This window comes from Monodelphis domestica, chromosome 3 (genome assembly GCF_027887165.1).
Source record: "Monodelphis domestica isolate mMonDom1 chromosome 3, mMonDom1.pri, whole genome shotgun sequence".
Lineage (NCBI taxonomy): Eukaryota > Metazoa > Chordata > Mammalia > Didelphimorphia > Didelphidae > Monodelphis > Monodelphis domestica.
In genome coordinates, this window is record NC_077229.1 from 88,512,577 (window position 1) to 88,525,932 (window position 13,356).

The window sequence follows — 13,356 nt, forward strand, 5'->3', positions numbered from 1 at the left end:
CTTTGTTTAATTCCCTTTTGGGACGATATCATCTCTATCATTTGACCAAAAAGATAGATAAAAATTATAAGATTTTTGACCCTGGGCAAGTTGTTCAACCCCCAGTTGCCTAACCCTTACTGCTCTTCTGTCTTAGAATTAATACTAAAACAGAAGGAAAGGTTTATTTTTCAGAAAGAAAAAATTGTAAGATTTTCCAAACTTGCATCCTATTATAAATTAGTATAATATAGTTACAAAACTTTCACTGTTCACCTGCCCTGATTATTGAAATTTACTATGAAAGCAAAAGAAGGAACTTGGTTATAACAGTGTCACAACTGGGCCACCTTTAGCTTTGTTTGATTCCAGGCATGACAGCCAATCATGTAGTCCCAGGATATTAAAAGAAAGGCTCAGGATTAACCAGCTGAAGAAATTTAAATAGCACAATAAGGATACTGGGTTAGGAGGATCCTACCTTGGGCTATGCTAAGATCGTCCCCAAAACTTTCCAGCACAGATACCCAGACATCTCTGTAACCTTTCACAGACTGTAGCACATGCCATTTTCTACTTTTTGGCTTCATGACAATTCAGACAATATTCTTTTAATCAAAACTGAAAACAGAGCAAATCACTTAGCCCTGTTTACCTAACCTTTGCCCTTCTATCTTAGAGTTGTTACTAAGGCAGAAAGTAAGGGTTAAAAAAAAAAAAACCTCAAAGCAAGAGAAAATTAAAGTCCCAAGGAGTTTTTACCTCAAATAGCAAAATCTCACTAATCACAACTTGGGGCTTGAATCTTATTAACTTTGTATTTCCCTAATAGTTCAATTTCATTTATCCTTTACTTGTAAATTAACTAACTATATTCTGGGGTTTCAGACATACATAAATAATTGACATATTAATGTATTGAAGTTATATCTTTAAATCACCCTTATACATATTCATAATTTTTATAAGTGGTAGCCAAAATTTTTTCTTTGAAAACATTTGTCAAACATATGTGTATGTTTGTATATAAACAATTATCTGTTTTAAAGCAATACACATCCCATCATATTTTTGTCACATTCTTTTTAACAGCTTAATTCATAATCTCTCAGTATCCAGATTAAAAAAAAAATCTTTGTAATAGCATTTCTGATACTGTGGTTTCTCCGATTTCACAATATAAGGGAATTGAGAAATCCAATAACGTACACAATACCAAGTATTTAAAACTTGGAACAAAACTTATTACCAGTCAGATGACATCATCTCAGCTGAATGCATTTCCCAATTACCCTAGATAGAAATCATTAATCTTATCACCTTTAGTGTTTTTTTACTAATCACATCTAAAACCTGCTCTAGAGTTATCAAGTATAGAACAATTGTGTTCAGTTGAATAATAACAATCGTAGCATTTATAGAGTGCTACCCATATGCCAGTCACTGTGTTAACAGTTCACATTCATATATCATTTGGCCCAGGATAACAATCCTGGGAGGTGGGTAGGAACCCTTATAATTTTCCTCTTTACAGATCCAAAAGACTGAGGCAAACAGATAAAATGATTTGCTTAGGATCACATAGCTAAATTTCTAAGATTGGATCATTGCTGTTTCCCTGCATTTTCTGGCTTTTTTTCCCCCAACACCTTTATTTGGCAACCTGATCTTGAGATGAGAGGTTAACAGGGTCAGAGAAGGAAGGTCTCTGCTCTGAGGGAGTCAGAAGGCATAGCAGTCTTTTCTCGATTCGTCATCAAGGAAGGGTAAAGGACCAGGTAAATTTAAACTCCAAAATGCATTTTTTTTTACCCTTTACTTGGATCTAAGTGTTATTTACTTTTGAAACTTTTACAGAATTTAATTCTTGTTTTTCTTTAAAACAAATTTAAAGTGTACCCCCAAAACTTCACTGTGACTGTCCCTGTAATTCCAAAGTGGCTGGTCAATGTTGCAATGGCCAGCAAATATCTTAAAGGTTTTTTTTCTTTTCTTTCCTTTTGTTTTTTCTTCCTGATAACCTAATCTTTCAGTGAAGCTTAAAATAGGAGTTAGTCCTCCTTATAGGTCAACTGCTTCAAGTATGAAACTTCATTAATCTTTCCCAGACTACTAAACCCTTTCGCTACAGTCTTATTTAGCAGTTTTCCAGACTGGCTACATTTTCCTTTTTAAAAATCCTACATTTTACAAAAAGAGACAAAACAATAAGACAGAAACTTGGATAGGATATAAAGAAGAATCCCCTTCTAGGGAGAGATGGGCAGAAAACCATTACTTAGAGCTGCCTGGCAAGACTACCATCAGATGTTATACAACTCAATTACGTGCTATTTACTTATCCGGTAACTATCAGGAACATCCCCTGGTCTCATGCTATCAAAATTCTATCCACGAGGGAATCTGCAGGTATCTTACTATTGTTGGAACCCATCTTTTGTTGTGGCTTCTGAAAACCCTAAAATACCCAATTCCAAGGGCAACCCCAGGTCCAGAGGCTAACCTAAAATACCCTCATTCAAACTTCCCATCTCTAAGGGAAAACTCCATGCACCCTACTTATAGGGGTCACTAATTCCAGGGGCAAAAACCAGAGCTCCAAATTAAAAAACCGGATCAAAAACTAAATTTAACCTAAAACACCCTGGGGTACCCCAAATCCAGGGACAACCCTGAAACAGCCCACTTGCACAGGCCACCCCAAACTTCAGGAGGCATGCTTACTCTAAACCACCCCATTCTGGGGCAAATTTAGCAAATCTTAATGAGAAAAAATGGGGAAGGGATCCCTAATCCTTACTCTTAGCCCAGAAGTAGGAATTGAGAGTAAAAGGCCACCCTCCAGATGTTGTCTTTCATGAAAAAAAGGAATTGCCTCAGTTAAAAATTAACTAGAGATCTCTTGGGAGTTCTTCTGGAAGACTGTCAATCAGGGTCAGACTTGACTGGACCTGACTGCCAAAATTCTAAGGAGCAAAAGATGAGATGACAGGAAACAAAGAGGTGATCTGAGCCTATTGACTTATTAAGTGGTGCATGCCAGCTGCCTACCCCATTAGGACCTTCCACAGATTAGGGCTTGACCCCAGTACAGGGAAAGGCAGGCATGCATACATTAAAGACAAGTTTATTAATTTTTTTATCAAATGAAGTATTTCATTTTCCCAAGAATTGATTGATTAAAAGGAAATAATACAATATTAGGAAATCTGATTTCTAATTGAAAGATGGGAGAGAACAGGTACAATTCCCTGAATTCAAAAAAAAGAGGTCCAGTCCTCCCAAACATCTGTTATGCAATCTAAAGGAACATGGAAACAATGATTAGTCAATATGGGACCAGTTTTCAGATAAGACATATGGGTTGCTTGAGATGTACAATTATGAGAACTTAATGTCAGTCTCAGGATCTAACAGTTTCTGATCCACAGAGCCTACATCCTTGGTTAAGGGTCTCTAAATGGCAGATACAGGTGGTCCAGTTTCTAAGCCATGCAGGACTAGGTTGAAATAAATCAATCAGGTTTTCTCCCAATTCTCATGCTTGAATCCATTTTTCTTACAAGACAGAATTTGGACTAAGCCCAGAACTGAATAGAAAGAGATCTGAGCAAGCTCCAGAACTGAATCACAAAAACAAGTCACTCCACAAGACTGGGAGTCAGTGATTCATTCAAATCCCACAATTAACCACTTGCTGTCTTGATCTCAATTTCTTCACAACACCCTGATGTCAACGTCCCCATTATTAGCAACTACCAAGCCCAAGCCTCTGTCTCTGACCAAAGACCCTTACAGAGCAGTTTGGGGCATCTGGTCATCCTCCGTGTAGGATCAGACCTCTTCATGCTTGAGTGTGCATTAAAGACCTGTCTGGGCTCTCTAGTCCTTCAGATATCTGGGATGAGGCTTCAGACTGGAGGGAGCCCAGATCCTGGGACCTAAACTCCCAGCCACATCCATGGATGTGATTCTTCCCTATCCCCATCTCCATTCAGAGGGTGGTAAGCTTCAATCCTTTTTACCCTCCTGGGGAGCCTATTTCCCATAGGGTCCTCCTGTGCCCTATCCTTCACCACCACTTGGATGCTGTCTCAGTTTATTCCTTCACCTTTGCAGAGTTTGGTGTGAAGCTTGGCAGTCAGATTTTCATCAAGCACATTGCAGACTCAGGTCTAGCCTCCAAAAGCAGGGGACTGATGGAGGGTGATCTTGTCCTTAAGGTGAGCCCTGGAAAGGGTGAATCAGAACCATCTGGGTAGGAACTGGAGGGGGGGGGAGATTTGCCCCCTTTTCACCTGCCTCCACTCTTTCCCTTCCACCCTCATCTCCCCCCATGGATCTGTATACCCTTGAATCTGGCCAAGAAAGCTGCCCTCCACCACCTCCCAGGATCTGTTTCCAGAATTCTCCCAGAAGATTGTCTCTTTCTAGTGTCCTCCATATCTGATGTGTCTTAACCTTGTCCCTCTCCCCAATCTTCCCCCCGCCAAACCGGTTGTACCTTTCAGATAAATGGAGTGTCAAGCCAGAACCTGTCCCTGAATGACACTCGACGGTTGATTGAGAGGTCGGAGGGGATGCTGACTCTACTGGTGCTCAGGGATCATCGGCAGTTCCTGGTGAATATCCCCCCAGCAGTCAACAGTGACAGTGAGAGTTCTGACCTGGATGGTAAGGAGTGGGGGGGAACATGGTCTCTGGACCAGCTTTTCCTCAATCTCAACCGGCCTCCCCTTCTCTTCAGCATCTCTCCTCACTTGGCTTCCCGGACCACACCACACTCTACATTCTTCTACCTCTCTAACCACCTCTTCTTTGCCTGCTTCAGTGGTTCCCCCTATTCCCCAGCCTCATAAGGTTGTGTTCCCCAAAGATCTGTCCTCATTCCTCCTCTCACTGTGCTCTCTCCTTTGATGATCTCCATCACTCCATACTTTCAACTGCTGCTATCTACAAAAGATAGATTGGACCTGTGGTTTCATTTCTATAGGAACCTCCGAATAATGCAAATTTGCATTTTCTTTGAAATTTATCCTCTTAGAACATTATGTAGAGCATTCAGTGAATGAGTAACTCCAAATCCAGCTCTCTTTCCCTTTAAGTTTAAGGCCCTGGTGGGACATGCTGGTGGAGGAGTCCTGCAGGCAGATGGAGATTGAGTTTACAGCTAGAAAGAAGTCAGGGTTAAAGATTAAGATAGAGACAACATGGACTAGTGGTTAAAGAACTATCCTTGAAGCCAGGAAGACTTGGGTTCAAGTTCTACCTCTTACATTTATTGTCTGTATGGCCCTAGTATAGCCTCAGTTTCCATCCCCAGAACTTAGCACTGTGCCTGTAGGTACTGTCAACATGGAATCTAGAAACCTTAAATGTGTAGCCTTGTAAGATCTGATGAACCCCAAGTTTTAGGACTAGTTTATAAGTTGGAGACCCCAAAGCTTGTCCTTGTTCCCTGTTCCCATGGGAATCCATCCTGAAGGGAATCTCAGACTAGCAGTTTCAGACTGAATGATGGACCCTGAAGTAAAAGACAATCCACTTCACGTGGAGGCTAAGCTCAAGCCAAGTGAGTCTTGTCTCCAGAAGCCTCTTCCAGTATATCACACCCTCCTTCCAAGGATCAAACTCAGGACCTCCAGCTTTTGAGACTGATGTGCTGCCTACTGCACTAGTCACTCAACTTGGGCTTAGCTTCCACCTCAAGTGGATTGTCTTTTACCTCAAGGTCCATCATTCAGTCTGAAACTACTAGCCTGAGATTCCCTTCAGGGCAGATTCTCATGGGAACAGGGAACGAGGACAAGCTTTGGGGTCTCCAACTTACAAGCTAGTCCTAAAACTTGGGGTTCATCAGATCTTACTAGGCTAAAAGTTTGGGGTTTCTAGATTCCATGTTAACAATAACAAATACTTACTGACTAAACTGTAAAATGGAGATCCTAGGACCTCCCTCCCAAGGTTACTTTGAGAATCAAATGGGGTAATTTGTTAAAGCACTATATAGTAGATGTTTAATAAATGCATGTTCCTTTCCCCCACTTCTTTTTTTCTCCCTTCTCCATAAGAATACTCCGTCATTCACTGTCAGACTTAACTTCCTTCTGCATAAGTCTCATGATGTCACTTTTGCCCCCTCAAAATCCTTTAATGGCTTCCTGGTTGTTCCCAAATAAAGTTCAGACTTTTCTGCTTTGCTTCCACAGCCCACCTCCATCTGGCACCACCTACTCTTCCAGCCTTATCTCACACTATAATCGGCATTCTATCTAAACTGGGGTACTCTGTATACGTTCGTGGGCTCCTTGTACTTGCTCTACCTCTTTTCCTTTGCTAATGTGATACCAGATTCTTGGAACCATCCTGATGATGCCCCCTTTCCATCCCCAACCTATTAGAAGCCTAACTCAAGTGCTATCTCCTTCAGGAGGTTTTCTCTGATATCCTCAGTGAGAAATGATCCCCTTTGTCCAATCTCTCATGTAGATAGTATCAGTGTTTGCCCTCCTGATCATGTAGGATCTGATACAATGTTCTGTGTTTGTGTCTCATCCCTCTGCTAGAAAACAAACATAAAGGGATGGACCAATTTTGATGTAAACGTTGTATCTTTGCTCCAGCTCTGCGCACCAGAGGGCTGTGTGCAAAGTAGATCTCTTAAAAGTGAACTAAATCAAATCAAATTCAGTCACAAATATCTTAAGATGGTCTCTTTGTGGGCTCGCTATCCTCTTGGTACAGTAGAATTGATCCTTTCAGGAGTTGCCATTTTGAAAGGCACAAATAGCTTGGGGAAACCAGACAAGGAAAGATTGCTTGTGATACTGACCTTTTGCTGTTATAGACATCTCTGACATTGGCTCGGAGCCCTCCCAAGCACCCCCATCCCATGTGCCCCCACCACCTGGTGGCAAGCGGCGAGTTTCTGATGCCAGCTGGACTGAGTCTCCCCCGTAAGTGTCACGCCCACCACACACTCATCTTTTGATCGGTTTCCTTCTCTTTTTTTAACCCTTATTTTCTGTCCTAGAATCGATATTGTTTATCAGTTCTGTAGGATTGAAATTAATGTTCAATACTTAAAGTATTATTTTTTATAATGTTTATTATTTGACAAAATAGAACCATATGACTAAGTTTTTCTACCTGCTCAAAAAGCCCGCTCCACCAAAGCTGAAACAGGAAGGGAGGGAGGGAGATGGGGGGGGGGGGGCTCCACCCAATTTATATCCTGTCCACGTCAGCACCTATCAACAGGAAGTGTGTCATAGTTTTGCTGGGGATTGTAGTTTTTAGGGTAGCAGATTCTAATTACACAGTTCTAAAGTAGGAACTAGGCAACTGAGGCTAAGAGACTTGTCCAGAGCTAGGAAGTATCTGAAGCCACCTTGATCAACATCTAATGCCTTGGCATTTATCTGTTTCCAGTATCTTCAACCTAGTCCATTGTCCTTGGAGGGATAGTCTGCTTCTAGTGACCTCTGACAGTGATTCTTCTTTTTCTTTTTAAGCCTTTACCTTCCGTCTTAGAATCAGTACTGTGTATTGGTTCTAAGGCAGAAGAGCGATAAGGGCTAGGCAATGGGGGTCAAGTGACTTGCTCAGGGTCACACAGCTAGGAAGTATCTGAGGTTAGATTTGAACCCAGGACCTCCCATCTCTGGGCCTGACTCTCAATCCACTGAGTAACCCAGCTGCCCCTTGACAATGATTATTCTTAAGGGAAACATTAGCCTAGTTCCTCACCCCCTGTCACCAGGTAATAGTCTTTACAGTATTGAAGAGAGTTCACAAGACAGCACCATCCCCAGTCCCCAACTAGAAGAGAGCCAAAGAGGCTGGAAAGCAGCTGGTTTGGGGGTTTTAGTGACAAGGTGGAATCTGAATTTCCATAGATTTGAAAGTTAGGGTTTGAGTGACTGGAAGTAGAAAAAGTGGTCAGTCAATGATGAGAAAGTTTTCAAGTTGGGCTGAAAGCTTAGTGGTGTAAGTTAAAGATACGAGGATGGAATTCTGGTGAAGTCTGCCAGTTTGAGTCTGTTTTAAGTTTTCTGTGACCACAGCAAATGAATGAGTTTGGAGGTTTGGTTATTGGGAGAAAGCAGGTTCTAGATGAGAAGGGTCCCCAACTCGTATTGCTGGTCAGATGGGTTATGCCCTAGGTTCTTGTTCTGGTCTCCATGGAGTGATAACAATATTTAGAGATAATAAACAGAATCATTTCAGAAAGAGCTGGAAAGAGCTTCATGGACTGATGCAGAGTGAAATAGGCAGAACCAGGAAAATGTACACAGAAACAGCAATATTGTGGAATGATCAAATGTGGTTGGCTTAACTACTTTGAACAATACAAGAATCCAGGATAATTCTGAGAGACTTTTGACAAAGAATGCTATCCATCTCCAGAGAAAGAACTGTTGGAATCCGAATGCAGATGGAAACATACAATTTTTCAATTGTTTATTTGGGTTTATATTTTGGAGTTTTGGTTTTATTGGGGTTTAGAGTGAATAAGATTACTCACTTACAGAAATGAAGAATATGGAAATATGTTTTGCATGATTATATATATATATATAAAACCAGAAAAATATTTTTATTTATTTGTCTATGTATGTATTTTATATGTATATCTTTTATATTTATTTATATTCCATATTATTATATACTTATTATATATCATTTTATATTATACATAAAATTTTATTGATAAATGTACAAGCATTTATTTATATGAATAATTATAAATTCATGAATTCATGATTGTTATTATACTTGTTGGTATTTGCTATTAAATATCAATTTTATTCATATGTAATTATATTTTCAAATAATTATTCCTTTTAATTAATATTTAATATATATATATATATATAAACTCCAGAAAAATATTTAGGGAGCTATGATGACAAGGCCTAGCAGATACTAGAGCCACAGTATGAGAATGTGCGTATGTGAGTGGGTCTCTCATCTTGGTCCTTTATCATCATGAATAGAGATAACCTCTACTTAGAAACTCTGGACCCCCTAGCCATATGGGACAAATTCCTGTGCCCTTCCTGTGGGTTTTAAAAAAACAATAGGTCCCTAGGGAAGGACACTAAGCAGGCAGAAAGCTAAAGGGGAAACCTGCTAGAAGGTTGGGGGGCCAGCGATTTCCAGGGGAAAGAGGCTTAAGGGAGGTAGTGAGGGGGGAAATGATTCCTTATCGTTCAAAGTGGTCTGTTCAGAAATTCTCTCTCTGGGTCACTGCTGGCCTCAACTTCTTTCCTGTCCCCCCCACCCCTCTTCTCATGCACCTGGGGGACTCCTTGAAGCTGGCCCTCAACCCTCTGACTCTTAATTTTCTGTTTGCCCCAGGGAGGAGTCAGTGGAACCAGAACCCCTTCGGGAATCAGGTGAGTGAGAGGGCAGCTGCATAGTTTTCACAAGGCCCTCCCTGGTGGTCCTTGTCTGGGGAGAGAGAGAGCAGCTGCTGTCTGAGCTTTCACTGACCTGATTTCAAGGGCAAACTAGACCAGCTAGCTTGGTCTAAACCTGTCCAGAGAGACTGTGCGGCACAGATCTTAACATCCATAAAGAGCTCAAAAGACGTCAGAGAAAGCTCTAGGAACTGCATTGCTCGGGGCATGTCTGGAGGTAGTGGGGCTGAGCTGGGGCTGGGGGGGATGGAGAGGTCTTGGATGGGAGGAGGAGAAAGGAAAGGGAACTAGGGGACTGGAGGCAGAATAGAGTGGAGGGCTGGTTCTTCCCCTTCAGATACCCAGGAGGACCTAAGAAGAAGCAGCTATGACATCTATCGGGTCCCCAGTAGCCAAAGAGAGGATGATGGGTAAGTATCCAGGCCTTGGGTCCTTGCTATACCACCACCTCCTTCACACAGACATATTCACCACCCCTACTTTGCCACTGTTGCTCTAGCTGAAAAGAACTCTGGGCCACCTATTCTTGGGGACCAGGGAATCCATGTATGACCTGCCAAGGCCTTTAGAGACCATCCCATCCCCCAAACCCCTCGTTTTACAAATGAGGGAACAGATTCAGAAAGGAGAGCGTAGATTGCTAAAAATATCATCAAGTTCTAACATTTCATTCCCTGTCTGAGCCAAAAAGGGCCTGTGGGATATAGAATATGAGAGTCAAAAAGGATTTTAGAAGATAGTGTCCAAATTCTCAGCCCCCTCTCAATTTACAGATGAAGAAATTGGGTCCCCATGAAGGGAAAGGATTTACTCAGGATCACTGTTGGAGTCAGAACTAGAACCCAACTCTCTTAACTCTCAGCCCAAGCCTCTTTTGAGTGTCTGGTGAGCCTTCATCTAAAATCCCTCACCTCCCACCCTCACCCCCCCCCCACATGGTGCCAGGTATAGCCCAGACACTCGGGTGGTCCGCTTCACCAAGGGTGCCAGCATCGGGCTCCGGCTAGCTGGAGGCAATGACGTCGGCATCTTCGTATCAGGCGTACAGGAAGGGAGCCCAGCAGATGGACAAGGAATTCAGGAAGGAGACCAGATCCTACAGGTAGTTGGGCTAGTGTGGGCCCAGGGAAGGATGGGGTGATGGGAGATGAGAAGAAAGCCCTGTCCATTCAGAACCTGGTGATGGCTTGGTAGATACCTTGTGTTGGACCAGACCAGAGTATGGTGCCAGATTACTGAGCATTTTTAGCCTGTACCCATTCAATTATTTTGATTTGGAGGGAAAGCTATGCTCCATTCCCCTTTCCCCCCAAGAGGGAACCATACAGAAATTAGAATTTCATACTTGAAAGGCACATCAGAAGCCATCTATTACAACCCATCCTTGAAGAATCCCCATCACACCTTTGTTTAAAGTGAGAAGGGAACCCATTTTCTGTTGGAATTATCTGTTCTTTGACCCACCAGTTTTGAAGAATTAGATTATTATATTTCTGATTAATTTTAAATTTGCCTCTCTGTGAGCCCTTAATTAATGATGATTTTTATCACATTATGATCTGAAAAATTGTATTTATTATTTCTGCTTTTCTACACTTGTTTGCAATGTTTTTATGCCCTAGTACATGGTCAGTCTTTGTATATGTACCATGTGCTGATGAAAAGATGGTATATTCCTTTTTATCCTATTCAATTTTCTCCAGATATCTATTAGCTTTAATTTTTCCAATATTTCATTCACTTCCCTCATTCTTTCTGATTTATTTTTCAGTTTGATTTGTCTAATTCTGATAGGGGAAGGTTGAGGTTCCCCACTATTATGGTTTTATTATCTATTTCCTCCTTAAGCTCCTTTAGTTTCTCCTTTAAAAATCTGGATGCTATACCATTTGATACATATATTAAGTAGTGATGGTTCTTCATTATTTATGCTGCCTTTAATCAAGATGTAATTTCCTTCCTTATTGCTTTTAATCAAATCTATTTTTACTTTAGCTTTGTCTGAGACCATAATTGCCACTCCTGCCTTTTTTGTATCAATTGTAGCCCAGTAGATTCTGCTCCTCAGCTAGAATTATCTGGAGGCAGAAGCCATTCATTCCACTTTGGGGTTCTAATCATTAAGAAGTCATTTACCTCCCATCCTAGAATCATTACTATATATTAGTTCCAAGGCAGAAGAGCAGTAAATGGGGGGGAAGGGGGTTAAGTGATTTACTTATCCAGGATCACACAGCCAGGAAGTGTCTGAGGCCTGATTTGAGCCTGGGGCCTCCCATCTCTAGGCCTGACTCTCAATCCCCAGAGTCAACAAGCTGCCCCCAAGAACATTAAGCCAATATCTATTTCTAAATTCTACCTATTGCTAGTATTTCTGCTCTTTAGAACCAACCAGAAAGAAAAAAAAAACTAGTCCTTTTTTTTTTAACCCTTACCTTCTGTCTTAGAATCAATATCCTTTATTGGTTCCAAGGCAGAAGAGTGGTAAGGGCTAGGCAATGGGGGTCAAGTGACTTGCCCAGGGTCACACAGCTTGGAAGTGTCTGAGACCAGATTTGAACCCAGGACCTCCCATCTCTAGATCTGGCTATCTACTGAGCTGCTTAGCTGCCCAGTAAATGTTTTTTGATTGGTTAATTAGTCCTGACCAGAGAACAGAGGTTAGTCTGGCATAACTTGGTGTTGTTGAAGCCACATTGGTTCTGTCATTGTCCCTTTTCTATTCTTGGCATTCATGACTGGCTCACTAGGTGGCTCAGTGGATGGAGTCAGGAAAAGCTGGGTTCAAACTTGACTTCAGAGACTTCCTAGTGGTCTGGCCCTGGGCAAGTCATTTTTACCCTCTACCTGCCCCAGTTGCCTCATCTATAAAATGGGGATAATATTATGAGGATCAAATGAGATAATATGTGTTAAATGCTTAGCACAGTGCCTGAGACATATTAGGTGCTCAATAAATGCTTGTTTCCTTCCTTTTAATAACATATTCAATGATTTTGCCAAAAGAATGAAGTCAAGTTCACTGGCCTGTTCTCAAAGGTAACGTCTCAGATCCCGTCCAGCAGGTCTTCTGGCTCCTTAGGATGAACCACAGTTCACATGGCCTGGAGACTTGCACACAACCAGGGCAGCTGGGCTTTCTCTTACCATCTTCCTGTAGCATCTCATTTGAGCCTTACGAAACCCTTGGGAGCCTGAGCAAGTTACTTAATTCCATTTGCTTAGCCCTTGCTATTCTCCTGTCTTAGAGTTGATTTAAAATTAATTTTTTAAAAAATGGGGGCCTCTGGGTAGCTCAGTGGATGGAGAGTCAGGCCTAGAGATGGGAGGTCTTGGGTTCAAATCTGGCCTCAGACACTTCCCAGCTGTGTGACCCTAGGCAAGTCACTTGACCCCCATTGCCTAGCCCTTACCACTCTTCTGCCTTGGAGGCAATACATAGTATGGATTCCAAGATGGAAGCTAAGGGCCTCAAAATAAATTAATTTAATTTAATTTTAAAAAAAACCCTGGGAGGTAGGTGCCATTGTGACCCCCCATTTTACAGAGGAGAAAACTTAGACTGAGAGTTTAAGTGATTTTGTCCAGGATCGTATAACTAGTGAGTGTCCGAGATAGGATTTGAACCTTGGTCTTCCTGACTCCAAATCTGTCCACTTTGTTACCTACTTACCAAGCCTACCCCGATCCTGCCTGCGGGCGAGGCTTGTCCCCATCCCTCTGCCACCCCCAAAGCATCATAACCCCGCCTTAGCCTCTTTCCCACCCGATTTGCTCCCCACAGGTGAATGAGCAGTTATTTCAGAGCCTGACCAGGGAGGAGGCTGTTCAGTACCTGCTGGGGCTGCCACCAGGAGAGGAAATAGAGCTGGTTACTCAGCGCAAGCAGGATAGTAAGTGGGGTTGGGGTCGGGGCCATTGCGCCTGCGGGAAGCCTAGGCGGCGGGCAGGG

At 42.1% G+C, this 13,356-nt stretch overlaps 1 protein-coding gene across 3 annotated transcripts in view; it reads left to right on the plus strand.

Annotated features, from left to right (window-relative positions):
• TJP3 (tight junction protein 3) overlaps positions 1–13,356 on the plus strand; it is a 70,728-nt gene that overhangs the window by 49,603 nt on the left and 7,769 nt on the right. For all 3 annotated transcript variants that reach the window (XM_007488895.3, XM_056822415.1, XM_007488894.3), the window contains exons 6-12: positions 4,099–4,202; positions 4,491–4,653; positions 6,827–6,935; positions 9,343–9,380; positions 9,742–9,814; positions 10,350–10,506; positions 13,189–13,297. In XM_007488895.3, the coding sequence (XP_007488957.2) occupies positions 4,099–4,202; positions 4,491–4,653; positions 6,827–6,935; positions 9,343–9,380; positions 9,742–9,814; positions 10,350–10,506; positions 13,189–13,297 (753 nt within the window). The remainder of the gene's footprint in view (positions 1–4,098; positions 4,203–4,490; positions 4,654–6,826; positions 6,936–9,342; positions 9,381–9,741; positions 9,815–10,349; positions 10,507–13,188; positions 13,298–13,356) is intronic.